General features: G+C 40.5%; 2 protein-coding genes across 2 annotated transcripts in view; one reads left to right on the forward strand and one right to left on the reverse strand.

The window, feature by feature from the left end:
• The first annotated feature begins 8,966 nt into the window (after positions 1 to 8,966).
• Positions 8,967 to 20,122, forward strand: prpf4bb (pre-mRNA processing factor 4Bb). Its single transcript, XM_041967622.1, has 16 exons — positions 8,967 to 9,073; positions 10,826 to 10,895; positions 11,703 to 12,835; positions 13,225 to 13,398; positions 13,600 to 13,758; positions 14,279 to 14,360; positions 14,490 to 14,691; positions 15,597 to 15,670; positions 15,797 to 15,887; positions 16,026 to 16,173; positions 16,297 to 16,434; positions 16,551 to 16,704; positions 17,741 to 17,855; positions 17,935 to 18,086; positions 18,195 to 18,281; positions 18,970 to 20,122. The coding sequence occupies exons 1-16, from the start codon at positions 9,015 to 9,017 to the stop codon at positions 19,171 to 19,173; spliced, it is 3,042 nt and encodes a 1,013-aa protein (XP_041823556.1). The 5' UTR covers positions 8,967 to 9,014; the 3' UTR covers positions 19,174 to 20,122.
• A 2,403-nt stretch (positions 20,123 to 22,525) lies between these two features.
• gli3 (GLI family zinc finger 3) overlaps positions 22,526 to 27,757 on the reverse strand; it is a 97,699-nt gene continuing 92,467 nt past the window's right edge. The window contains 2 exon segments of the mRNA XM_041967621.1: positions 22,526 to 25,296; positions 25,779 to 26,172. Coding sequence (XP_041823555.1) covers positions 22,925 to 25,296; positions 25,779 to 26,172 — 2,766 coding nt within the window. The 3' untranslated portion in view covers positions 22,526 to 22,924.

A 27,757-nucleotide genomic window follows, 5' to 3' on the forward strand; every position in this document is an offset into this window, starting at 1 on the left:
GTTGCATGTGTGCAGAGAGTTTAACTTCACACTGTCTGTATCAGCAGTTGCTTTTCTTGCAGCAGTTTCCTCCCCTCTCCTTCCTCTTTCCTTCCTCCCTGCTTGACAACAGAGTGAAATTATGCAAGGAATGCAAAGGGCTGCAAAGACAAAACTGTCCATCTCCTTATATACAGACAGGAAAAACAGCCCTTTTTTTATCCTAAATTTGCTCATTTAGTTATCTGTAACTCTGAGTGTGATGCAGCTGCTGCAGTTCATATTAAAACCAGCAAACTTGAAGCTTGAAATATATTTGGAGACAACCACTGGAAAAAATAAATGGTGCTGAAATCTCAAACAGTCCAAAAACACATTGGATTGGACATAAACTGGCTCTGTAATTTAAGTCTTGTATGCTTCCTTGTGGTTGTTTTGTGTTTCTTTGCGGTAATCCTGCATCTCCATGTGATCCTTTTTTTTTGTTTTTTGTTTTTTTTTTTAAATACTTTAAATGTTCATACTGCAGTCTGAAGAGACAGACCCATGAGGAAAAAATTATTACCGTTTTAGATTTAGAGGCACACCAACACAATTAATCCATTCTTAAACTCAATATTTATTGTCACAAAATATCAATATTTGAGCCAGTATGTAGCCACACCAAAAACTAATTTGTCCAAGCAAAGAACAAGCAGGTTTTTCCCTGTTTCTCTCCACTGAACAACACAATGACATTTCACAGAAACAGGAGGCAGACAGTAATCTTTACTGGAAGATATGGTCAAGGCAAGAAATGACGATTCAGCTGTAATTAATGCTAGGGGAGTGGGAGAAGAACCGTCTACAAACAGTTCTGGTAAAAGCCATTCATGAGAATACAGCACAGGAAGTAGCTTGTTAATTGCAAGTGAGAGCGAGCTGTTAAACCTTCCTTACTGTACAGATGCACAAACGTACCCGCGGACATTAAAGTAGAATTCTAAGCAGACGACTCGACTGAACGTTGTGCTGTTGAGATGAGGCAAAGAGAGCAATCCAAAGTGCACATTACATTTTATGAGATAGGACAGATGGCTGGTGTAAAAGTCTGCCATGGTGCTACTTTTTTTGTTTATTTACTCCCAATTGCATCTTTGGTCCATACAGAAATTCAGCCAGCCATGAAAAGACAGTTTCACTTTGCCACAGTTAAGATGTCCTTTAGTCAAGAGCCCCTTAAATTGCTTCTGCCCAAAGGGATTTTTAGCTTAGCTAAAAGCTGTCTTGTGTGCAAGCTACCAAATGAAAACCATCTTGCAGATTAGAAATATTCACCTCTTGGTAACTGAGAAATTAAACGTATAGGTTGTAAGGTTAAAACTAATTAGCATGTGTCATGATAACTTCAAGTTTTTTTGTGGCTATGATTCCTGTTGAACTTCACTACCAGCAATGATGATGGATCTCGTCCACCTAAGTGGACACATTACAAATATGGGAGCATCACAAAAAGAGTTTGAAAGGATGTGTTTACACCTCTCAGTGTGTAATATGAGCTGGATCATCTTACATATAGATCTCCTTTGGATATTCACACAGCATCAACCACTAATCTGTGCCTTTACAACAGCAATTACACAATGGGAGGAAAATTACTGTCTTCTAATAATAAATCGCAGACTGGTGCAGGAGGCTTAACTTTTGTTTGGTTGAGGTATAAGATGCTGTTTCATGTATAACCTTTTACAAAAACAGCTTAGCTGCCTCTCTGCTATCATCTTGTATTTGCTGGCATGAACAGCTCAGTTATTATGAGATGGTGTGGTCCAGGTTTGTGGTCTTGCGCTGCTTTAATAACTGACTCAGACCTCCTTCTATAGTTATATTATCTAAACACAAAGTCTGACTATGTTTCAGTTATTGGTGTTTTATCAGTAATTTACAGCTTTTTTCCTTAGAAAAAAAAATTAAGCCACTTAAATGTTTATATTAACGTTCTAGTAATGTAAATAATATCTGGATTTGGTTTTGTATGTTGCCACATGGACTGATTTAGAAAATATCTGAAAATAATTTGTGATAAAAGAATAATGATAAAGTCAGAATTTCATCTCAAACTTTAAAGTTATTGGCTAACTTTTCTCTTAAAATGAGTAAGTTTAGAGATGCGGGATGTTGCACAGTTCATGTGAAGCACAAATGATTAGTATGATTATATTACAGGAACAGGCTGCCTCTGTATTATCAGAAAATCCCTTCATCCCATGTGTAATAATAGGATCTGTATGTTTATAGCAGGGCTTCAGTCTGTGGTTTGGCCACATTTACAGTGTCAGCACATTCTGCCTTGGTATCTCCTTCCAGTTCTTCAGAATGGGGTTTTTTTAATGGAAAATGTACTTTTGCCCACTCTTCTTTGCAGCCCTTCTTATGCACATTTGTGTCTTATTCCAGCGGGACAAATGCCAAACCGCTGAGCAAGGAGAAGAAGAGAGAAAACATGTAGTTTGTGTGTGTTCAAATATCTTCTTGTGACTGAAAAATGAGACAGTTCAGGACTGTTGCCACTTTTTCATGGTTCAAGAACTGCAACTATACATTTATGAGACAGCAAGATAGGGGTTTGGGTTTATTGTTCAAACTGTCAACATTCAAGACTCACATGAAATACTTATTCTGTTATATTTTAAATAATATCTTGGTTAAAATTTTTCTTGTCTTTATTGTTTTATTTATTTATTTATTTTTAGCTAGCTGGACAAGCAAATTGATCTGTCAATCACATATTAAGTAGAAGTCAAAGTGGAGTCATTTTTACCTGCTTGGGCTAAATCAAGACTACTTGGGTATTGCTTCCAGTCTAGTTTAAGCTAAGCTTAGTATGTAATACAGGTTAGTGGTCATATTTCATTACTTTCTAAAGATGACTCAGTGCATAGCTTCCTGCTATGGAAGCCAGAACCATTCTGCAAGGTCTATTTGGGTCAGTAGCTGAGCACCATCACCTCTATTAACCCCGTTCCAACTTTTGGAGAAGGAAGGAGGAGCTATGACAGAGATTTCACTCAGATTTCTAGCTGATGCTTGGCTGTGCTCTCTCCTCTCGGCAGCTTTCCAGCATTCAGCAGCCAAGTTGGAAAACCTCCAGCCCCTTTTCCTATGGGACAGTGACCTCAACTAGATGGAAATTCTTGCTGATCACAGACTATATCACAGTGTCAGGGCAGAGCTATGTTGCAAAGATCTTTCGTAGAATCTGAAGTGGATGGTCTACTCACATGCTCCTCTCCTTGCCAGTTGAGAGTATTGTTGCTCTGTCTCTAAGGCAGGGTGTTTTGATGCTCACTCTAGGAGCATAAAATTTCTAACTTGGACTGGAGGGTCTCCTGATGATGAATCACACAGGCATGATTCTACCTTGTTTTCCACTCGTCATGCTGGCATTTGGAGTATCGTGGTCCTGCATCTGTAGATATACTGGCTAACTGGTGATTACATAAACAAAGTAGTCCTCCTCATTGCTAAACCATTGGTAGAGATTTTGGGCAAAGATAAGGTGTTATTTGCTGCAATAATCAGGACAAACATGCCTTGACCAATCTTTCAAAGATCAGACAATGATAGTATTCTGTCTGAGTCCATCCCATGTCTTTCAAGCTCCCTGCAAGCAAGGGACCCCACTTTGATTAACACAAGAGGATGCTTTCACAACTCGAGGCCCACTATGTTTATGAATATCCACAGCTTTCACTAGTTTTGTGGTGGACTCCTGCTGGTCTTTGTATTTTCTTGCTCTTATACCAGGCTTATCAAACCAAAGTGGCACCTGCAGAGCGTTCCCACCGAATCTGTCTCAAAGACACTGCCACTTCTTGCCATTTTCATCCATTTGTCCTGCTGCAGAGGACACTTTGCACAGCTTCAGATACCAATGCCTCTTTAGTCCACTGTGAAATTGTAGCATCATAGCTTGTACTTGTCAGGGGAGCTGGCTCTGATCAATTCTGGACAGATACAATAAGATATTATCTCTCACTTAATTGTTAACCTGAAATCTAAAATTCATAAATACTACACATAATGGATATCTGCTTATGTGATCATCAAACTATCATGAAATGAAGCAGGTGCAATACTCGTGTATTTTTGAGGATCAGTGAAGATAGAAATCCTTAAGCTTGTTGAAAGTAAATTATTAAACTTGAAAATTTGACTTTTTTTCTGATTTATTCATTAAGGGTAATAATGGAGCATCATATATTTGCTTGAAAAACTCTTAAGAAAAAAAGTTTTTGTAAAATCTAGTTCTCTAATTTAAAAGTAACTGGACAAAATGACAAGGGTTTCCAGCTTTGAACAGGTTGGTCTAGAGTGGTGGACTGAAATCAGAGATATAAAGGCTGGTATTTAGGACCTTAACTATCACCCATACACAGTTTTACACCTACACTTAATTATGCGTTGAGAGGAGGAAAATAAAAAGGTCTTAGCAGTCTGTCTTCTAAGTTGTCCATGCTTCCATGGCTATGCACTACCACACCACAATGACGTATTAATGTTAACAATATTTCCAGTCTAGCTAGATATGGTTCTGTAAAGCATTTAATCCCCCAACAAGGCCATATGCGGAGGTGGTCCTCCTAAACTCAGTTCTTTGCTCTAAAATATTGCATGCCACCACCTATTCTCTCAGAAAACCAAACATCCGAGGCTCATAAAGCAAAACTCTCAAGAAAGGAAGTGACCAGTAACAAAAACAAAGATGGCTACATCTGTCACATATCAAAGAACATCTGCGGTTATGGAGGCAGGCGTTCCCTTTTCATTGAGAAGCACTGGCACAGCTTTACTTAGAAGAAACCATCCTAAACCATAACTCTCAGCATCTAAACCACCGGACAAAACCAACTGAAGGGTGCAGGGCTTGGGGTGACAGTGGGTTAGCAAACTGCCTGAGTGTCTTTAACAGGCTCTATAATGGACTGTGGTTGTCTTCGGTGAGCATCTGTTGGACCCCATGTTTTATGGCCCTATCCATATTGTGTCTCCAAGAGGCTTGGAGAGTGGAGGCCCGATGAGCCGAGGCAGACCTAATGTCTACTTCTTTTATTCCCTTGTTGTGGAAATACAAGTTCCAGCAAGTCGTAAATCTGATCTTCGGGCTTGGTGCTAGAAAAATCTATTTTCCATTTGGCCTCAGACTTTAGGTAAAGTTTTTGGTTGTGTTGTTGTTCACTATGAATATTACCTAATAGAGCATAGTCTAACACCTGTTAATATATAGGTTTTAGCCATGTAATCATTATGTCAGTGTATCAGACATCAGTGTTTCAACACCTACAGCATTTTTAATGTCACACATCAGGAAGGGTTTACACACTTACATTTACCCTAAAGCCACAAGTTTTAATTAGCTTGTTCTGAATTAATGCCACAGCAGTGTAGTAGATAATCCCAATACTGACACACTCACAAAACAATTAATATGATAAGGGCAGTGTGGTGTGTCTTGCAGCTGCTTTCCCCGCTGTTTGCAAAACATTCAACAGAAAAAACACCCACACCAAGTACCAAGTAAAAAGGTCAGTTTTCTTGGCTCATTCTCCAGTTTCACACCATCCAAGGGCAGGGCCATAGGGGTGACCTGGGGGAGGGACACAAGCTACCCCTAAAATCTGACTGGTCCCGAGGTGCATATTTTAACAAATAAATAGTGTAAACTGAACTTTACCTGGGTTAATCTCAGATACCCAAGTGCAACGAATGCAGCATGAATACTTGATTATGTTGTTCTACAGAAACAATACCAGGTTCTTGCATGGTAATGTTGCTCATAATGCAGCACTTATACAGCATAATCTCACCAACTACCTACATGGGTGATAATATGTGTCTATTAAAACTGTAAATAAATAAATAAACGTGGCAACCTTCGCCCGGTCTGTGCTCCTCCTTGACCACCTGATCTGAAATTTTCTCAGCCCAACCTTGCTTCCTGCAAAACTATCTGCTAAACATCAGCTTGTTAGCATTAGCATAATGTGCATGTTGGCTTATTAATGTTAACGATTAGCTAAAAATAGAGCTCCAACATTACAGCTTTGACCACTTGTGCCATCTAAAGAAACAACTCAAAGACCTATATAGAAATAAATTTAATTGGATTTGCTTTTTATTTTATTTTATTTTTTTAAATACTGTTTCAAATAACACACATTACTCCCAACCATACTTTGGGAAAATAGGTCATATCTTAGGTCATATTATAATTGATTGCATTTACTAAAGCAATAGGCCATCACACATAATAAATTAGGGTGGCATGCCTTCACATTGCACTATAGAATGCAGTACACAGCATCTGTCTCATTTTTTGTTTCTCCATTATTTATTGGACATGCAGGGACAGAGGTCTCAGCTTACAGAATGTCTAATTTCTCTCAGATTGGGACTTTAATGTGTTGTGAGACTTCCAGCTTGCAACTTAACCAAATAAATCTGAGACACAGTATACAAAAGGCCCAGCTTGTGAGTTACAGCTCCAAGTTGTCTTTACATTCAATGCATAGTTTTATCAGAGGGGCTGTGGAAAACAAATCAAGCCCTATTTCATATTTAGATTTTCTCTTATCCTATATATTTTAAAATTGCAATCAGAAACAGATTTTCAAAGAAACCCAGTTCACACAAAGCAAGATGTCATCAAAACCATCAATAACATCTGTAGTTCTATCATTCAGCAGATATTCTCATCCCCTCTGTCAGGTTGTCAGGTTTTATGCTGCAGCATTGTCACACTTCCTTTACTTTCTCAACACTGTGAATAAGCAACTGCAGGTGCCTCACAATAACACAATTTACTGCTTCATATAAAACTGTCAAGAGTGGATAATAACAGCCCATAAATGCTTTAGCATCCTTGAAAGTCACAGGATTTCACAGACCTGCATCAGACAGACAAGCCTCATCTGGTGATTTTAATGTTTTTCAAGTTCAAAGTCATTTGTTGTGGTTTTCCTTTTGAGAAATAGCACAGTATGTCTAATAATAACTTATTATTTCCATGCTTTGTACTTTTTGGCAGGTTGAATTATTTTAATCAGAAAAATATTGTGCTTGTATGCCAGGCATGTAACTTGCATATCACATTAAAAGACTTATTTTGCTGTTTCAAATACTTAATTATTTGATATTAGGCTTCTAGGCCAACACATAGGGGACAAACAACCATTTACACTCACACTCACTCCTAGGGAGAATTTAGAGTCATCAATTAGCCTAACATGCATGTCTTTGGACAGTGGGAGGAAGCCGGAGTACCCAGAGAGAACCCACGCATACACAGGGAAAACATGCAAACAGGGAAAACATTCAAACCAGCGAGCTTCTTGCTGTGAGGCTGCGGTGCTAACCACCACACCAAGAGATTTTGTCGTACCACACTTTTTTTAGCATCCATATCACAGTTATAAATCACAATGTGCAGCTGAAATAAGTATTTTTAGACTTTGCACCAACAGCTGTCATGAAATGGCTACAAAATCAAATCCTCTTCAGCTGCACTGAAGGAGAGAGAATCTGAACCAAGCATTTATGTAACATTTTTCTTGCACATACCAATGGTGCACACAAAGGAGGAAAAACCGTGGGGTGCATGAGGGGCCTTCGGCAATCACATGATCCACTAATTGACCTCCAGAGCCATCCTGTGGTGTTGGCAAACTGAACCTTTTGCCTCCTTGCTTTTCTCTTTTTGCAGCTTTTTGGCAACCCCTCAAAATGTTTCAGTAAGACCGTTACTACAGTTGTTCAAAGGTTAACATCATCCAGCACTGCAGGCTTACAGGTAAATGTTGAGACAATACAAATAAGATGTGGTCAGACTTTACTCACAGAATTATGTTTTTTGTTGTTTTTTTACACACATTTTCATGCCAACAGATACAGTGAATAGCATACAATGGTGCACAAATTAAATTTTAGGTGAGGTAAAGATAAATGGATCTTGGAAAAAAAGTAAACGATTAAGCTTTTTTTTAATAGCTAAACTTGTGTATTATTTTGTTTTAAATAAATTTTGAGAGAAAGAGGAAAAAGCCTTCAGATAATATTTACTAAGGTAAAAAACAAAACAAAAAAAACAAACATTAATTAACTTGTTTGTGCTCTGGCTTGGTCAAAACCAGCCAAATTATACTAAAAGCTTTATTGGTGCTCTGACTCCTCAAACCTTGTCAAACACTGATGAGCTGTAGGTTATTCTTAACAGTTGCCTAGCATTCATAAAGTTTAAATGATTAATCGCCACAAAACACAGGAAAAGGCTTCAAGAGAAGATACAAAAGCATTTCAGCTTGTTGTAATTGGAACAACGCTGGAATCAAACTATAACAAAATTTTGAAGCAAACATCATACTGTCTACAAAATAAATGCTTAAGTTGAAAAGAGGATGGAAAAAGGGATCCACTGGGATAATAATACTGAACAACACACTTAAAAATCCCCAATATTTGACCTCAGGACATGCATGGTTCTAGCACTCCCTCACAATTTAAACTTAATAAAAACTGTGACTAGACCTCAGAACAGTGGTGCATACAAAATGACGAAGTAGACGCCTCTTACAGGAAGAACGGGTGAAAATCCCACAACAAAAACACAAGCTGCCAAGATATTGCAATCACCAGCTTAAGCTGTTGTAGTAATAAACAATTTAATTATTTATGCAAACCATGGGCATTTTCCCCAGGTTATCATATTATGACACGTACAAGTGCCTCTACAGTTGCAAAATATCTGTAAAGTCAGACTATTTATTTATAAAAATTTTTTTACTTTGAGCTGTTCCATCAGGTACCCTATAGTACCAACAAAGCAAGACAGCTTGACATCTTTCAGTTGGACAAACATACACCCTGGTGGACGTAGGACAACCTGCAAGGTGCAAAATTCTGGCTGCAGTTCACCGCCAATACACCAGAGTTCATGCCAGTATTTTCATTCCACTTCTAAACCATCGAAGAAGAAGAAGGTGGCACCTCGGCTCAGGAAAATGGCTGACGTTGAGATGGACATCACGTCCAGAAGAATGAATAATGGCAACGAACACGTGTAAGTCATTTAAGCAAAGATAATTAAACTTGATGGCAATAATGTGTACGCGCCTTTTTGGTACAAAACCAAAAGAGAACTGTTACAATTCCGGAGGCTAACAGAGTAGCAGGTTCCAAATGTGGCCCGGGCTAGCTAAATGACATGCTTACGTTTGGCTAGCAGTTATAGCTATTTAGCTAATGTTCCTTAGCTTAGCCATCGTTAAGTTTTGTTAAAGGTAAAGTACATATAGATGCACACTAAATACATTTACGAGCGTTTTCTGCAGTAAAACTATGCATGCCATGCCACTAAAAGGGGAAACGATAGGTATTTTACAGTACGTAACGATTTTATAATGGAAGTTAGCCCGCTAGTTTTTAAGTTTGCTAAAGACGTTTATCATTACGGAGCTAACGGCTAAAATCCTCTTGGCGCTCTGGGTCAGGGAAAGAGCTAACTGGGCTAACAAGTCGAGTTTGCACAGAAACGAAAGGTTGTCGGCGCCCCACAGCAATATCTTAATTTCTGGCGTTATTGGGTGTCTCTTATGTCAACATTTCTTCTTGGCGTTTTATTTGTTTCAAAGCTAAGTTGAGCACATTACGTAACCTTGGTTTACCTAACGTTTATCGTTGTGCTCATCTTGCCTTGGGATGCTGTTGTCTGGGTGAGGATGAATTCAAATCAAACTTGAATACGTTCGTTTTACTGAAGTCTAAGCCAAACACTGTACATCACTTATATTGCTAATTTAATTATGACATGTCTATTAGTTATGAATAATAGTTAAAAAGTCACTTCACAAACTTTTTGACAAGTAGTCGTATTACGTTGCTAGGATGAAGAAAATGTATGTATATATTTAGCACTAGATTCTTACAGTGCTGCAGTCTTTTGGTCTCTGTGTTAATCTATCTTAGCTCTTGTCATATAAAACACGACGAGAGTGAAGAACTAACTTCCATCTCTGCAAATGCTTGAATAATCGGCAGCTCTCTGCCTTAAACCTGGGCTGTTAACAAATGTATTATGTTGCCTCGTGTTGTGGCAACAGTTGCCAGGCACCACCAAAAATGTTCCAGTTGCTTAGCATCAGTCTAAGTAGCCCACATATTACCATACAGCTTGTATATGAAAACTCTTTTTATCTTTAGTGATAGAAATTGAAAAGTAATTTAAGTTTTTCTTTTGTATGAAGCAGCAAAGATGTTGCTTTTGTGTTTATTTTTGTTTGAAATACTCCACGTTGATGATGATGTACCAATATGTTTTCCAGTCATACTTTAAGTTAATCCTTATTTGTAGTGTTATTGAATGAAAGTTTTATTGAAAATCAAGTTAAAAAAAATCACACTTGTATTTGAAAATATTTTAAGTGAAACTGGTAAATGGCAGCTAAATTGGCACTTGAAATCTTTATCATCGCTACCTGATGTGAGTCAGTGCCGGCAAGATTTCATATAACCCTTTGTTTTTTTTTTCTGACACAGATAGCGTAATTTTATTGATGATGATCACAACCTCTGTGAGGTTAAAAAAATGCAGACATATCAAGTCATCAGAAACTTTTCCATTGAAATGATATAAAATTCAACGAAATTAAAAATAAAATGAAAAATACTTTGCAATTTCCCTTTGGGATTAATAAAGAAACACAAGGCTTGCTGCATATGTCTTAATTTAATCTGTGAGCTAACTCACTGTTAGTGACTTGCTGTTTTAATATAATTGTGAAACACATTTTGTTCAACATTTCACATTAAACAGAAAGCAAGATCTGGAAAGCCATGAAAAAAGTGGAAATGAGGACAGTGGAGACTTATCTGAGGAGGAAGAGGTAAGACTACACAAGAGCATGACCCAAAAATTTTCACTTGTATCATGTCATGATTTACATGATTTCTCAAAACTATTAATTGAAAATACCTAAATTATTTTGAAATTGTTATGGGACCAACAACATTTTGTTGGATTCAAACTGTGATACCAGAAGTTCTCAGTATCTAAACTTTGATAATGTTGCCTCTATTCAAACATAATGAAGTACATATAGTGACATGGTTATGCATATATTCATGCACTGTAGTCCTGAAATGTTCTTGGCAATGCAAATGTCTGCAACTTTCAGTACTTTCTGCTGAGATTTTCTGCTGTGTGTGTGTGTGTGTGTGTGTTGGTGAAAGATTGTAGTTTCAACAGACCTGTATGCTGCTTTCCACTCACTACCTGTGATTGTGGATACATGTAGTTCTCATATCACATTCAGGAGCCTCATCTGCTTTTCTCAGTGTGTTGTAAAGAAAACACAATGATTCCAACAGTGTAATTTCTGCATCATGTGGTACCTCCTGCAAGCTATAGAAAGCTGTTACCCCACACCTCCTCCCTCACATTTCCAGCTGGGAGAGTGCATCTCCAGGAGAGAGCCTTCCTGCTGTGATGTGCTTGTGTGAATAGCAAGACCAGAGCAAATTGTCCCAACTTGCCCCTGAAAGTATATCTGGTGTTCATGTGTAAAAAAGTTAAGTACCATAAAGATAAAGGACAAATTATTATACCCATGTTTACTTCTTGTCCAAAAATGTAAATATTGGTGCGATCTGATGCCTGAGTTGTTTTTAATTCTGCAATTTTCTCATCCTAGGAGGAGGCTGAAACTAACGGTGAGAAGATAGAAGAAGGATCCAAACATCACAGTAGCAGTGGAAAACACAAGAGGAAAAAACACAAGCATCGCAGTAAGCACAAAAAGCACAAACATGCATCAGATGAAGACAAGGACCGCAAACGCAAGCATCGTCACAAACACAGAAAACACAAACGTAAAGAAACAGGCTCCTCTCCCTCTGGAGGTATACCTTTTGGCTCCTCCGGCCAGAGGAAGGTGGAATCTTCACCCTCCTCTGGAAATCCAAGTCTGGATGACAGAGCCTTGTTGGAGGATTTGGAGAAGCAGAGGGCCATGATTAAAGCTGAGCTGGACAGCCAGTTGATGGAAGGGAAGGTGCAATCTGGCATGGGTCTGATCCTTCAGGGATATAACTCTGGATCTGAAGAGGATGGAGATGCAAGATTCAGAAATGGAGAACAACGTCCAAGGGGCAGCTCAGGTAAACCCATATCTCCCAGAGGGGGTAAAAGTGGGAAATCTAGACGAGACTCAACAGAGGGCATTAAATCCAGCTCCAAGCGTCGCAGTCGAAGTAAGTCTGCAGATAAACCTGTCAAGGAGTCTAAGCAAGACAAGGGGACCAAAAGCACCAAGGATGCAGGTGTTAGAGACAGAGGCCGTGGCAGGAGCAGGTCAAAAGACAGAAAGCGCTCACACAGCACTGATCAGGCCAAGGAGAGAAGGAAGTCAAACTCTCCTTCCAACTTTAGAAGTGAGCAGAAAGTCAGTCGTCCTGATAAACGTTCCTCTCCTCAGCGAGATGAAAGACCAAACCAGGAAAGAGCGAGCCGACGGTCACCCACACGAGACCGGCCAAGTCGCTCAGATGCTGACCGGGACAAGCGGCCTGCTAAGTCTCCATCGAAGGACACATCATTAGGAAAAGAGAACCGCTCCCCTCACAGACGAGGGCCTCACAGTCCCACGAGAAAACGCAGTGCTTCCCCTCGCCATAGGGAGGCCCACCACCAGTCCGCTGGTGCCTCAGACAGGACATCAAAACAGAGTCACTCTCCATCTAAAACAAGGCCCTCACCTAGGAGAGCCCGCAGCCGCTCACCAGACCCCAGGAGGAGAGATGTTGACAGGCAGGACTCACCACTGAGGTCAGTCACAAGTCTTACTCCCACCAGTAAAGTAAGCTGTGAGACTAAAAGGAGAATATAAGTTTAATTCTTAGGAAATACATGTAGTCAAGCTGAGTAAAAGTCTGTCTTCGAAAAATTTTTGTGAATGTTTAATCACTAAAGAGATCAAATAAAGTAACAGAGCTCAGTATTGAAGTGTACTGGTGTATCAGGGCTCTGTATTTTGTAGGAAGATGTTTGGTTACACTTATTCATAGTTAATCTGCATTGCAATTTCAGCCGAGTTTATAAACATTTATAGCACAGAGGAATTAAAGGAATAACAAAAGAAAGAAATTAAAACAGAAAAGATGGTATGACTGTAAATCTGGGATGATATTAAAGATTATTCTTTTACGTTGCTGTAGGAAGCGCTCTCGGGCAGATGCTGGACCAGGCAGAGACAGATCACGAGATAAGAGTCCCAGGTCATCCTCTCGCCGCAGAATAAGTCGCTCACCTCTGAGGAGGAGGTCCCCGTCACCACGGCGGCGCTCTCGGTCCTCACCACGCAGACGAAGCAGGTCTCCACTGAGACACAGGTGATGGCTACTCACTTTTCACTCAACAGTCCCTCACCTAGGACAGAATATGTTTCATTGTGTTGCACCAAACTGTTCAGTACAAAGCAAAGGCAGAATCAGGCTTTTGCTCAGATTTAAACAAGAACTTCAGTCTCCTGGTGCAGCAAGACCTTTTTTTTAAGCTGATGATTCATCTCTCTTGACAAACATGCCTTGCAGGTCTGGGGAGCGAGACAGGTATGGGAGACTCCGGCAATATCGGCGCTCAACTTCTCGTGATCGTGAGAGGAGAAGGCGGCGCAGCAGAGATGAAGACAAGTTTAAAGGTAGCCTTTCAGAGGGGATGAAGCTGGACCAGGAATCCTCAGAGGAAGAAGTGTGAGTAAAGGGCAGTACTTGCACCTATGCTGTATAATTTATTTTTTTATTATTATTATTTATTAATTATTTTTGTATTTTTTTTTCATGTAGTTTTGTTGAGCCAAATTGTGAACTATTTTTTTAAATATAAAGAAAATTTATTTCTTTTATGTTTGGTATTTTGTCTGTTTTAACATGCCACACTTGATACTGATTTAAATTATTAGCTATTATATAACTACTAATTTAGTGTACAGTTATTAGTTTAAGGTTTAGGCTTCTTTTTCTTCCAGCTGGTTTTAATTTGTAATAACTGGTACTAATAAATTCAAAGTTTTGAGCTTCTGTTCTTGCAGTTCTGTCAAACTTTTTGTTTTGTATTTTATTAAGAAGTCCGCTGTATGAAACAGATACTCTGCTTCACTATTCACTTGATTTTACATTGGCTCTGTTAATGTATCGTCACAAAACTTACTGCTCATTCTTTGGCAGGAAGGTTTAGTTTTTCTGTTTCTTAAAGCCTGGCTTACGTTTGCAGCTTGGAGGACTTTGAAGGTGAAGAGATAGATGAAGAAGCTCTCATTGAACAGCGGCGTCAGCAGCGTTTGGCCATTGTCCAGGTCTGTTTATCTCTCCCTAACCACTTAATCATTTTTAAGCTTGAATGATTTCATGGCTTTAAATGAATTATCTGTCTTCTCTCAAATTTTTCCTACCCTTTTTTTTCCATTTTTTTTTTTTTACCCCAGAAATACAAGATTTTGAATGAGGACACCAACATGGTATCAGAGCCCAGCAGCCCTCAGAGCAGCACACGGAGCCGCTCTCCTTCTCCTGACGACATCTTGGAGCGAGTAGCTGCTGACGTCAAGGAGTACGAACGCGAGAACCTCAATACCTTCGAGGCCAACATCAAAGCCAAGCATAACCTCATCGCCCAGGAGAAAGACGGTAATGTCTTTGTGAAAATAATTAGATCTGTTGGTGTACAAGGCCAACTGAATGAACCACAACATCACGTGCGCCTCTAGTTATTTAGAAATATGTCTGGAACCTTCAGAATGAATACAAGAGGATGCACAAAAACAAGATTACCCTGATTTAAGTTGCCATGTGCATGTGAGTCATTGTGCTTAAGATTTCAATGCAAGTATTGATAGAATTCCCAATCAGTGAGATCTACTGGCAGACAATAAAAGAGAACAAATTAATTAAAATGCATTCTAATTTAAATAGTTGCATTTCAGAAGTACAGTCACGTTTAACGCCAAGAGGAGGATAAATACAGAGATGATGTAGAAATATAGTCAAGTTGCTGCATCTGATAGAGTACAGCCTTCAGGGAAAATCAAGGTGATCAGCTAAATGCTCTGTACCCCAAGTACAGAGGTGTTTTGGATAAACTCTGAATTTTGTTTTAACCATGAAGCATTCTTGAGTTCACAGCCCACCCTGGCAATTTCTAAAAGTGCGCTCTGATTAAACAAAACAAAACATTTTAACCCTGCGTTTCAATTTGAGTTGTAATTGTACAATAAAATTGGCCCTTCATAGCAGGTTGGCATTTTCACATGCACACAGAGTCACATCGAACACTGACACTAGTGGCTTGAACTGTGTGAGAAATGCAGTTGTGTGATGCAGGGATTTTAATTTTGTTTCTTTCTGTCATATGTTCATTCAGTTGCTGGCTTGTAATCCAAAGCCTGGTTGTGTCTGCCACCTGCAGCATGTTTTGATCTCTGCAGAGTATGTGAATCAAACACATGTTCCAGATTTACTGTTTTACAATATGCTGTGGGAGCTGAGGAACTCATCTGCTGTTGTGCTTGTGTGTATTTGTTTTTATGTTTCAGGAGGCAACCCAAAGAAGCCTTCAGCTCCTGACATGTTTACAGAGTCTGACGACATGTTTGCTGCTGATTTTGATGTAAGTATTAATAAATGAAGCTCTGTGTGACATCTGGAAGTTGATCTATATTTTATCGACTGATTAACTGGTTCATGTGACGTTTCAGATGGAAGCATTTTTTTCTATTTTTTATGCTGTTTGCAGAATGCCAGGATGAGAGCAGCAGGTTTGGGAAAGGACTTCAAGGAGAACCCCAACCTCAGGGACAACTGGACCGATGCTGAGGGTTACTACCGTAGGTGCCTCTGAAATGCCTGCAGCTAACTTGCAGCATGCTTGTTCCTGTCCGAGTTAACTGATCATAAACATTGTATCAGTGTTTACATTTATTTAAGCCTTCCTACCTTTTTTGTTTTGTTTTTTTTTTACTTAGGGGTGAACATTGGAGAAATATTGGACAAGCGCTATGATGTGTATGGCTACACTGGCCAGGGTGTGTTCAGCAACGTGGTCAGAGCCAGGGACACTGCCAGGGCCGGCCAGGAGGTGGCAGTCAAGATCATCCGAAACAATGAGCTCATGTGAGTCAATCCCATTTTAGTGTAAATATTTTTTTTATATATATAAATTTGAACACTTCCTAATTTGTATTTGGCAAAACAGAAATGTACTGAAAATAACACGAATGGGTTTGTGATGAACAGGCAGAAGACGGGTTTGAAAGAATTGGAATTCCTCAAAAAGTTAAACGATGCTGATCCTGATGACAAGTTCCACTGCCTTCGTCTTTTCCGGCACTTCTACCACAAGCAGCATCTTTGTCTGGTATTTGAGCCTCTGAGGTAATGAGAGAGGGAGTGTCAGCTTGCCTTTTAGCATCATTTGAAATCTACACACTTCGATTATCACTGCATCATTCATCTCATAACCACTTGTTCTCAACTTGTCTCATTTTTAGTATGAATTTGCGAGAGGTGCTGAAGAAATACGGCAAAGATGTTGGGCTCCACATCAAAGCTGTGCGATCGTACAGCCAACAGCTCTTTTTGGCCCTCAAGCTGCTCAAACGATGCAACATCCTCCATGCTGACATCAAGCCAGACAACATCCTGGTACCATCAAAATACTCACTCAGTAAAAATCAGGAGATGGATTACTTTATTGTCAATCAAAAAACAGTACACCAGAGATGCACTGCACAATGAAATAAGTTTAAACTAAGACAATGTAGATTAAAACATTGTAAAAAAGAATTTTTAAAAGTAAGCAACAATAGTTAGAAAATTATAAATGCCCTTTAAAAAGAAATGAATATAAATATAGTGCAATACTGAATGAAAGTGCCAGTGGCCAGTATTGCGTCATGTTGGGACGGTTCGAGTGTTTAAACTGTTGAGCAGTGTGATGGCGGTGGGATAAAAACTGTCCCAGAACCTTCCAGTTCTGCATGTCAGACTGCCTGATGGCAGGACACAAAGCAGTCCATAGCAGTGTTGAGCGGGGTCCTTGATGATTTTCACTGCCCTGGTCAGGCAGCGTTGTTTTGCCAGGTCCATCCAAATAATCCTCTCAGCTGCTCTCACCACCCTCCTCTGAGGCGCTGCTGCTTTCATACCACAGAGAGATGCTGCCGGTAAGCACACTCTCAGTGCTGCCTCTGTAGAAGGCGGTGAGAATTGTTGGGCTGAGGTGAGCGCTCTTTAAGAAATGCAAGCACTGGTGGGCCTTTTTGACAGTGGAGGAAGTGTGCAGGGACTACATGAGGTTATTGGCTATGTGAATGTGTGGGAAGATCTCCAAAGCAGCACCTCTGATGTAAATTGGGATGGGCACAGGCTGTTTTTTCCTGAAGTCGATCACCAGTTCTCTGTTTTTTCCAGGGTCAGGTTATTGTTACTGCACCAGTCCAATAAAAGTTTGACCTCCCTGTAGTGCCTCTCCTCGTTGCCAAGGACAAGGCCCGCATAGTTGATGTGATTTGTACTGTACTTGACGTGGCAGTTGTGGGTCATCAGCTGGGCTGCATCAGTCCCAGTGGGCCTAGTTTGTTAATGAGGTGCTGCAGGATTATAGTATTAAAGGCTGAACTCAAATCCACAAACAGCATCCAAATGTTGATGTAATATGTATTTTATTTTGTCTTTAAAGGTAAATGAGTCAAAAACCATTTTGAAGCTTTGTGACTTTGGTTCTGCATCACATGTTGCTGACAACGACATCACACCATATCTGGTCAGCAGATTTTACAGGGCTCCAGAAATTAGTAAGTTGCATTCTTTATTTGTTGTCACTATTTATCAGTGTCTTTTAAATGAGAATTTTACTTAATCTCTCTTTTACAGTTATAGGAAAACCTTATGACTACGGCATCGACATGTGGTCTGTCGGCTGCACTTTGTACGAGCTGTACACCGGCAAAATCCTGTTTCCTGGATCTTCCAACAATCACATGATCAAGCTGGCGATGGACCTCAAAGGCAAGATGCCCAACAAGGTATTATTGCATCATAACGTTTTGGTTCCTCCCCAAGATGAAGTGAGAAGTGTTGCTGCTTCATGCAGTGTTCAAGAAGTGATGCAATGCTGTGGATTCTTTCCTCAGATGATCCGTAAAGGCTTGTTCAAAGACCAGCACTTCGATCAGAACTTGAACTTCCTGTACATTGAAGTAGACAAAGTGACAGAAAGGGTAAGATGTTTTTCTTGTATGAAACATTGTGATTATTAACATGTGCTGAAATTTTAAAAAGTACAAAATTCTATTTGCTTTTGTGACAAGTGCTTGACGTGAATGTGTACTAAAAGTGCTAAGTACAGTAAATACCTCAAGATACGAGTTTAATTTGTTTCGTGACGTTGCTCGTATCTTAATTTGCTCATATCTCAAAGCAATTTTCCCCATTTAAATTGAAATCCCATTAATCTTTTCCAGCTCGCAAAATTCCACTCCAGTTGTTTTGTTTTGAATATGAAAAATGTACAGTACCTGTATTTATAAATGACAAATATTGTATAAAAACATACAGTAATGAAAGAGAATGTTAAAAAATAAACTGGTTTTATTAAAAAGTGTATTATTTTCTATGGAGATCAGATGACTTGAGCTAACGGAAGATGTGCACGGAGGTTAAGGGAGGAGTAAACAGCTTTACACAAGTGTTACCAAAGCGAGCTACACAAACAGAGCACACGTTGTTGTTGGGAATCTTTGTTTCGGCGGCGTCTGCTCGGATGCTCGTATCTCAAAAATTTGGCCGGATCACAGCTCGTATCAAAAAATTTGTATGTCATCGCACTCGTATCTCAAGGTATTACTGTATCTAATTTTCACATAAATCTCTTTTTTTTTTGTTTCCCCCCCTGGTGTACCCCTTCAGGAGAAGGTGACTGTAATGAGCACCATCAACCCCACCAAAGACCTGCTGGCAGACATGATAGGTGGCCAGAGACTGCCTGAGGACCAGAGGAAGAAGGTGATGCAGCTGAAGGACCTGCTAGAAGGCACACTGATGCTGGACCCAGCCAAACGCATCAGCATCAACCAGGCTCTGCAGCATCCGTTTATCCAGGAAAAGATCTGACACGTTAACCCCACACACTCCCAGAGCAAGCAGACAGAACCGACCACTAAAACCACCTCTGACAGGAACTCTGCAGTGCGGCAGTCAACCCACAGACTTAGTTTCAGAATGTCAAGTTACGTTCTTTTTCAACATCATTTTGCTAATGGATGCATTGTGTTTTATTGTAAATAATCATTAAAATGGTAGCCACTCTCAAAGACATTTTGGCATTTTTCATTGTGAACTTCCCTTCATACCCCATGATGCATTTATGGACTTTCTTTTTTTATTTAACAAGCATTGGAGTGACAGATGTTTAAAAGAAATTATAATTCCTGTAAATACTGTATGTCTATTGCATTAACAATCTCAAGCAGCAGACAGTTTGAAATTTTGTCAGTTTGTTTTTCACCACATTGCTCATTGTGGGGAGATGCATGCTTTCGAATGTGCACCCTTTTGTCTATAGGTTTCTGTGGTGCAGGCCTGTGTAAACGCTCTATGCGCATCAGTGTCCCACGTTAACACCAACCCCTCTACCTTCTTACGATGTCCTCAACCATGGAGGCCTACGATGAAGGAATAGATGCATGTTAAGCATTTCTTGATTCATTTTTTCCCCCTTTCTTTTCATTGCGTCATTGCTTTGTTTTTTGTTTTTAAACTTTCCTCTCCCTCCTCTCTGGCGAAGTCCTGGCTCTTAAGGCTCTCCCATTCAAGTGCCTCCCGTACGAGCCTGGTGTGTTAAAACACCAAACAATGCTGGCCTATAGAAGCCACATCTGTGACCCTTCCAATGTTGTAGATAGTCCATAGTTACTGTCCTTTCATGTATTAATTATTTTTCTTTCAATTATGTGGTAAAACCAATCTTGTGATTTCAATAAAGAATAGTTGTGAAAATCGCTGCTGAAAGAGCACCTTCAGTACAAGATGGTTTTTTAGTAATAAAATGTTTCTTGTTGTATACAAGCCCCTGGATTTTATTTGGATATTAAGTCTTGTTTTATTAGAAACTAAATTTTATCAAAGGTTGCATAGTTAAGTGAATATATGAAAATTAGCTTCTAAGGGCTCTAAAGATGCAAGTGAAAAAACAGCTTAATTTTGTGGTTAAAAAAAACCCAAAAAGCTGCACCCTTGAAGCATCAAAAGTAAAACCTCTATCTTGCATCCAGTTATAACAAATTTTTTTGCTCTAATGCTTCATTTAATTTTCATGGTGTGATTGTAGTTGTGTTGAGGCCCTAGAAAAGCATAATGGGAGGCTCGCTCAAAAAAGATTCCCATTTCTCTCCATCTGGAAAGTGGGAGAGTGATGCAATTGCTCTGCATGCTTGCAGAGTGCACTAAAAGGGCTTCAGATAGGAGCTGATGGGCTGTCAAGCTAAAGAGGTTTGTAAATACATGTAGGCTGTAGTGGGATAACCACCAGTAACGATGTCAGAATGAATGAACTGGCATGCTAACACCTGCTGGCTTTAATCTCAGCATAGAGATGCAAGGACATGACTGCCTTTAATGTGAATATGTAACCAAACAAGTTATTTATTACTTAAATTCACAAGCGCTGCATAGCTAATGTCTTGAAGTGGTCAGTAGAGGGCATCAGATGTATTACAGATTCTCCATGACTATTAAGTGTTTCTAAACACTAAGGTTGTAACTATATATTTCATTTGGCCTTTGGATGTTATTTAGTTATAAAAGTTGCATTATAGTTGCAGGAAATACAAGTTTTGAGGATTTACAGGAATTTGAAGTGGATGTTTGCTGAGTTACAGATGTTTTATCCCCTATTTTTGTTTAATGTCTGCATAAAACCCGAATACATCATTCAGTACCTTCTTTTTCACAATTCATCAAAGCGTCACATATAAAGAAGAAGAGAGACTTAAAATATGATTTCCATTTTTATTAAAACCATACAAACATTTGTTGTCAGTTATAAAAGCGAAGCGGCTCTTCTGGCAGAAGGGCAGCGCTGGGCACACGAAGCTCCGCTCTGAGCCAGATCTGCCTGGCCTCTGACCAGGGCCTGGGAATCCCTGCTTTCAAAGTCAGTTCTTTATTGGTCCCAGGATACTCCACATTTCCTTTGCTAAACCTACAGAAAGAGTAATGTATTTACATGTGTGTATATATATATATATATATATATATATATATATATCACAATAAATGCCAAAAACTTAAAAATAATAAAAATAAAAAACAAACAGTAAAAGCAACAAAAGTAGAATGCATTTCACAAAATCTTAACTTCTGATATTCAGACTTTTATATAAATGTTCTGTCATGTTATCTTTTTTTCAGGTCTCATAAGACACTTTACACGTTTCATTTCATTTGTTCATTATTCACAATGGAAGATTGGCAGTGATCTCTCTTTTTTAACAGGCAGATCAATTAAGGCACATACCTCAGTAATTTCCTTCTTTCGAAAGGAAATGATTTCTACTTCTTTGAAATAACGAAACACCATCAATGCACAGCTACAAAAATGACAAAAGTACCAAAGAACAATAAAACAGTTTGTACCTCATTGCTCTGACGCTGAATAAAAGGTAAACTACTCAATATTCTGTGTGCAGCCACAGAAGACTGCAAGGCATAACTAACACTGTTGACAAAGTCACTGCAATACTTGATGGCAGTACACATTCTGAATTTTAAGAGCTTTGGAAAACACAATACGGATAGTTACCCATAAAACATCACCTTATGGCACGTAACGTGCTGTGGGCCTTATCATGTGTTGGTCATTACGACAGTTAAAAACCATGGAAGTCCTCTTATCAAATAAACGTGAGCATACATAAAGCACCAAATCCAGTCGACATTTCAACTCCACACAACCGTGCAATCCAACATCAAAAATCTGACCACAAACACTGTTATATACACTTGTGAGTACCTTACCAGACTAACATAATCAAGCCATTTAGATATCAAGTAGACGACAATCTATGGTGTCTTGAAGACTTGGGTGTGTGGTCCAGTTTTCTTTTGGACTCCATCTTGACAAAAACACCACTTGGTAAAACTCTTTAGAAGCACTGAAACATTTAAAGCCTCAAAAAAACCAAAATGACAATATACAAATGTCAATATATCATTTATTAAATCCTATGATATGTATATACGTACACACACCCACTCACACATACATACACACACACACACATATATACATATATATATATATTTATATATATATATATATATATATATATATATATATATATTTTGTGGTCAGGGTCTGTTAAATTAATGACCCACGTCTCACTTGTTATGTCAAGAAAAGATTTTGCTGTTTTGTACCTGTAGGATTAGACTGCTTGACAGTTGGCACATGGGCTAGTCTATGTACATATATAGACAGTGTTTAATGTTTAGCTTGAGTACATGCAATTTTACAAACAGGGTATACAGCAAAAACAGCGACAATACACAGAATACTGATTCAAGGAAGTGAGCTTTTGCTCACCATCAAAGAGAAGCGGCTTCCAAAAAATAGCCTTCATTCCAGAAACGGAATATAACTACTTATCTATACACATTTTTGACACATCCCAGTTCTTTGTGGGATGAGATTTTTACAAAACTGAAAGAGTTTGGCAACTGCTGTTCCACAACACTTTTAAGTACATCATGAAGTTCTTAAAACTGTCACTTTTTATGTCTTAATCTTCACATACACCAGTCTTTTCTTCTTTTTTTCCCATTTTTTTATCCTAAGGGAGGAGAAAGCAGAGAGAAAAAACAGCTACTGCATGATAGTTAGGAACTTGCTCTCCTCAGCAAGAGTGGTGAGGAGAGAGCTCATATCGCCAATGGCCATGTTGTTTAGGCCAGGGGCCATGCTGTGAAAGGTTGCAGAGGCTCGAGGGGTGGTGAGGCGTGACGAGGTCCTAGACAGGCCCTGGAAGATGGAGGGACTCAACACTCCAGAGACTAGGCTGCCTTGGTCGTAGCCGTCCTCCAGGATGGCACCAAAGTCCAGATTTACTCCTTCATCTAATACCCCAGACACATGGCCATCCACTGTGCTTGTCACCTGGTCTGTACCAGGGGAGGGAAGGGCAAACGAGTTCCCAGTGCCACCACCTGGGCCATCAGACTTCACTATGGAGTCAAGCAAGTTTTGATCCTCCAGAACAGGGAATGAGGAAGCCTTGCAATCTGCTGGTTCATAAGAGAGGCAGTCTGCAAAATTCTGCTCCAAGTATCTGTGGTCTGGATTCTCCAGTTTCAGTCCAGATACCTGATGTGCAAGGGAACATTGATCTCCACTCCTCTGCAGCTGTTGAGGTGAGCTAGGGCTAGCATGGGTTTCGCTGGAGATCTCAGGACTGAGGTACTGTTGGGTTTTAACCAGGTTCCTGTAACTATTGATTGGTGGGTGAGGGACATGTAACAGCTGATTGTGATAAAGAGCGGGTCCCTGGGAGAGACTTTCCATGGAAACCCTGCTGAGGCTTGGATTGTTTCCAACCTGCCAAGAGGTGCTATTGTTGTTGTTCTGCTGGAAGTTGCTGTGTTTCTGAGGTCCATTGGATGGGTGCTGTTTCAGACCCTGGAGAAGAGGCCCATTGATGATCTGCAAGATGTTTGATCTGCCAAAGGTGTTTGTAGAGTTGTCACCAGCACCTCTTATCTCCATGCAAGTGTTAGGGGCTGTCTCTAACTTCACTGCAGGGTTAACAAGGCAAGGATTTTGAGATTGATTAACCTGGGTGCAGCTGTTCTGGAAGTCAGTAGACACCTGCTGCTGAACCACCATGTTTCCAAACCTTCCAAAAGGTGCAGATGTGGGTCCATGTTCCATGCTAGGCCACCTCCCACACTGCGAATGGTGGTTATGTTCCCTCTCAGGAGACCTGTCGGTACTTCCAGAGCTTACTTCATTCCACTGGATGGGAAGCTTACTGGGGCTCTTCCTCTCTGTTATCTGCTGCTGCTGGAAACTATGGGATCCAGAGAAGGTTGCATTTAACCTTGAAGCCTGGATGGTCTCCACAGACTGATGGGAGGTGTCCCTTTGACTGGAAGCTGTTTGGTCCTCATTTTGAATGCAGGAGCCACGGTCCATCTGAACCTGGGAATGGAGGTACTGCACCAGGTCATCTGGTAATATATCCTCATCCTCAAGCAACAGACCAACTTCCCCATCGTCCTCCATGGCCAGAGCTTCTAAACCTGCATTCTCTGCAATGCTAGAAGTGTAAGGTGAGTGTTGCAGGCCTCTCTGCAGGTTGCCCTCTGAGCGTGTGTAGTTCTGCAGGGTAAAATTGCGATACTCCAGTGGTGTATGGTGAGTCAGAGGGGGAAGAGGGTGGAGATTACTGAGGCTGTTGAAGCGCTGCACTGGAGGCAAATTTATAGTTTCAGGAACCTGTGTACGCACTGGGTCACTGGCCCTCCGGTTCCCATTCAGCAGTCCCTCACCAGGATAGAGGACCCTTCTCCTGTAGCCTCCATGTCCTAAAGATCCGTTGTTGTACCCGTTGGTAGCTTCACCACAGCGAGGTGGCCTTACAAGAGGTGGCAAGCAGCGGTTGCTCCCACCCTCATCCATCATGGCCACGTGAGTCTTCAAGCTCATGCGCTCCATGTTGGGTAGCGGGGTGGGAGGTGGGCCGCCAGTCGCTGCAGCATACTTGGCTTTAAGGTGGTAGTGCTGTGCTGGGGTTAAATTGAGCATCCCCCTTGATCCTCCTCCTCCCCCTCCTCCTATGCCTACTCCTCCTACCCCTCCACAGCCTCCACTTGAGAGCATCCCTCCACCACCTCCTCCTGCCCCACCTCCATAGTGGCTAGCCTCACTGGACCGGCGGGAGGCATCAGTGGAGATGGGGTCATAAGAGTCGGTGGAGCTCAGGTTGTGGAGGCGGCGATGGTGAGCGGCCGTCATCATGCCCTCGCTCTGGGAAGCCTGGCTGGAGCGTCGGCTGGAGAAGCAGGGGGAGATGCCCGAAGAGCGCCGGCTGCTGCTCAGGTAGGCTGAACTGGTGGCGCTGCCGCTGCTGTCACGCCGGTCTCGGAGCAAACTGAGCACCGTTAACTCTGTGCTGCCCAGCTCAGCATGAGCAGGTGGCTGAGGAGCAGACACCCCCCACTGCTTTCCCAGACAGGATCCTATGTAGACACGCAGAGACAAGCATATAAAGAAAATTAGAGCTCTGACACAGAGAACATGAAAAGTAATGCATGGTGACAGGAATAGTACTGGAGGATGAGAGAGAAAAAGCCGCATAAATAAAGTCTTGAGTGTGGAGAGATCTCTTAAACAGACAACTAACAGCGTTTGGCCATGAAACATTACATTACATGCTATTCTCTCTGATATGATGCACAGCTTGATACCATTTTGCAGCGTAACAGCAAATTTTAAGCATTTGTTTTGCCTGAATCCTTTAGCCAAAATGGGCAAGATGGAGTAGGGGATAATTTGGTTCTGTAAACTCAGTCTACAGGTGTTCTGCCAGACATGAGAGTTGTGGATGTTTTTTAAACTATTTTAACAGCATTTAGAAGAATAAAAAAACTCCTTGCATTCTAACCTCATACTTGAACACTTTAAAATAAAATGCCAAAAGTCTTAATAACGTTAATCTTACCCTTCCCCAGGATGTTGGGTGCTGTAGAACCTTTTGGGGGTGGTGTAGGGGACAAAGGCCCCAGCCTTGGCAGCGCTCCATTCACCTGCTTCAGCCTCTCCATCTTCATGTGCTCCATCCAGCGCAGGGGGCGGCCAATGCTTCGCCTCGCCTGCAGGGTCAGCATGGCCGCAGTTGCTGTGGAGACCGTGGAGTCCATGATCGGGGCTGGCTCACCTTCACACTCCTCCTCTCCCTCCTCTTCATTTTCCTCCTTCTCCTCGTCCTCCTCCAGCCCCTGCCCTGGCGAGCGTCCGGCGCTCACAGCAAGCTGGACTCCACTGCTGGGATAGGTGCTGACGGGGGACTGGACACTGCTGCATGTAGACTGACCGCCAGGGCTTGGCTGAGACGTCTGACAGATACAAAGAAGAAATAAATAAGTGGAAAATATAGTTATATGTCACAAACAATGAAGTTTGAAGGTGCTATTCTTTTAACATTAGACAAAGATGAGCTTTGATGAATAATTTACAGGAAACATAACTGTATGCAGACGTTCATATAACAAGCTTGGCTTTAATGGCTGAGCCGAGAGGCGTGATTTAGTGGAGGTGGTATAAAGTACAATCATGTTACAGACCACTGTCAAGAAAACCTCGACAATTCAACTTAGATGAAATGCCATAATGAATAAGTTAACACAGTTCTGTTTAATTCATTCTTCATTTATGGGCTGACTTTACAAACTTATTTGTACCTTCCTTGGTGGCAGTTGTTGATGTATTTTTAAAAAGTGTCAGCCATTTTTCTGTCTGACTTGTCTGTTTAATGTATGGCTGATCTGGGGTGACTGCTTAAACTGAACTGCACTTGGGGAATTAATAAATTTGTCTGAAATGAACACCTTTCTGGTTTATCACCTCAAATGTCCCTTTGGGCTCTGAAATAGGGATTATTTTTCTTTTTTTTCTTTTAAAGAAGCCTTAGGTAGCAGCAAGCTGTTAACTGCACAAAAATCTCAACAATGCAGCGACCTATGATCCAGTGAGCAGACAGGAAAACAGAATGTCTCTTTAAGAGGCACTCAACTAAACCTCAGAGAAACATCACAGAAAATCCCATTCATGAAGAAGTAGATTTGTTTTTATTTAATTAAACTTAATATAAAACTTAAAATTTGGAACAAAACTTCCATCTGGTAATATGAGATGATTTGCAATAGATTGAAGGGGATGCCATACCTAACTGATAGACTCCTGAGCATTTCCTTTTCTTTCTCTTAACTAACTTCTTTAATTGCAAATCATCTTGCATTTATTTTAATATTCAGTTAGTTTGGATTTATTTTTGGATCATTTTCATTTAAGGTAAATGTAATGAATTCATGGATAATATGTGCAGATGGCTTCATAAACTTCTGGAATAAAATTATATTTTCATCTGAGGAAGAAGTCCTTGTTTTATATCATGTCATACCATCACCTACGCTGTGAATACTTCTTGGGATCTGCATTCCTTTACTAAATAAAGAGGTGTTTCGACACTACATAACTTAAGCATGAGTAATGCCTCCTCCTGCGACTACGATAGGAAAAAAGTACTTCAAAAGCCAAATAGGATAAAGGACTCCAGTGAGGCCGGCTTAATTAGATTGTTTACAGAGTTTTAGGAGCTATGTCACACCAAGGAATAATGAAATCACTTTTTTGGCACCGAGTGTCAGACACGTTGGAAGGCACTTCACGCTGTTTACGAGTGAAAAGGATTTGGCTGCACAATGAAGCCTTGGACAGAATCAGGCACAGTCTCAGTGCCCTGTCAGTTCTGTCCAAAGGCCTGGGCGCTGCTCACAAAAATGCCTCGCCTTTGGTAAATATCAAAGAGTTGTACAGCGAAATGTGAAGAATAATCTTTTTATGACTGTGAGGGATGAGAAACTGAGACCTACAATGAGAGTAAATCTGGCATGTTTGGAGTGAATGCGTTGAGCAGTTACA

This window comes from Melanotaenia boesemani, chromosome 18 (assembly GCF_017639745.1).
Source record: "Melanotaenia boesemani isolate fMelBoe1 chromosome 18, fMelBoe1.pri, whole genome shotgun sequence".
NCBI lineage: Eukaryota > Metazoa > Chordata > Actinopteri > Atheriniformes > Melanotaeniidae > Melanotaenia > Melanotaenia boesemani.

Coding starts and splice junctions, on each gene's coding strand:
- prpf4bb (XM_041967622.1), top strand. CDS start 9,015: ATGGCTGACGTTGAGATGGACATCACGTCCAGAAGAATGAATAATGGC. Junction 13,759..14,278: donor GAATCCTCAGAGGAAGAAGT/GTGAGTAAAGGG, acceptor TTACGTTTGCAG/CTTGGAGGACTTTGAAGGTG. Junction 16,435..16,550: donor CTGGTATTTGAGCCTCTGAG/GTAATGAGAGAG, acceptor TCTCATTTTTAG/TATGAATTTGCGAGAGGTGC.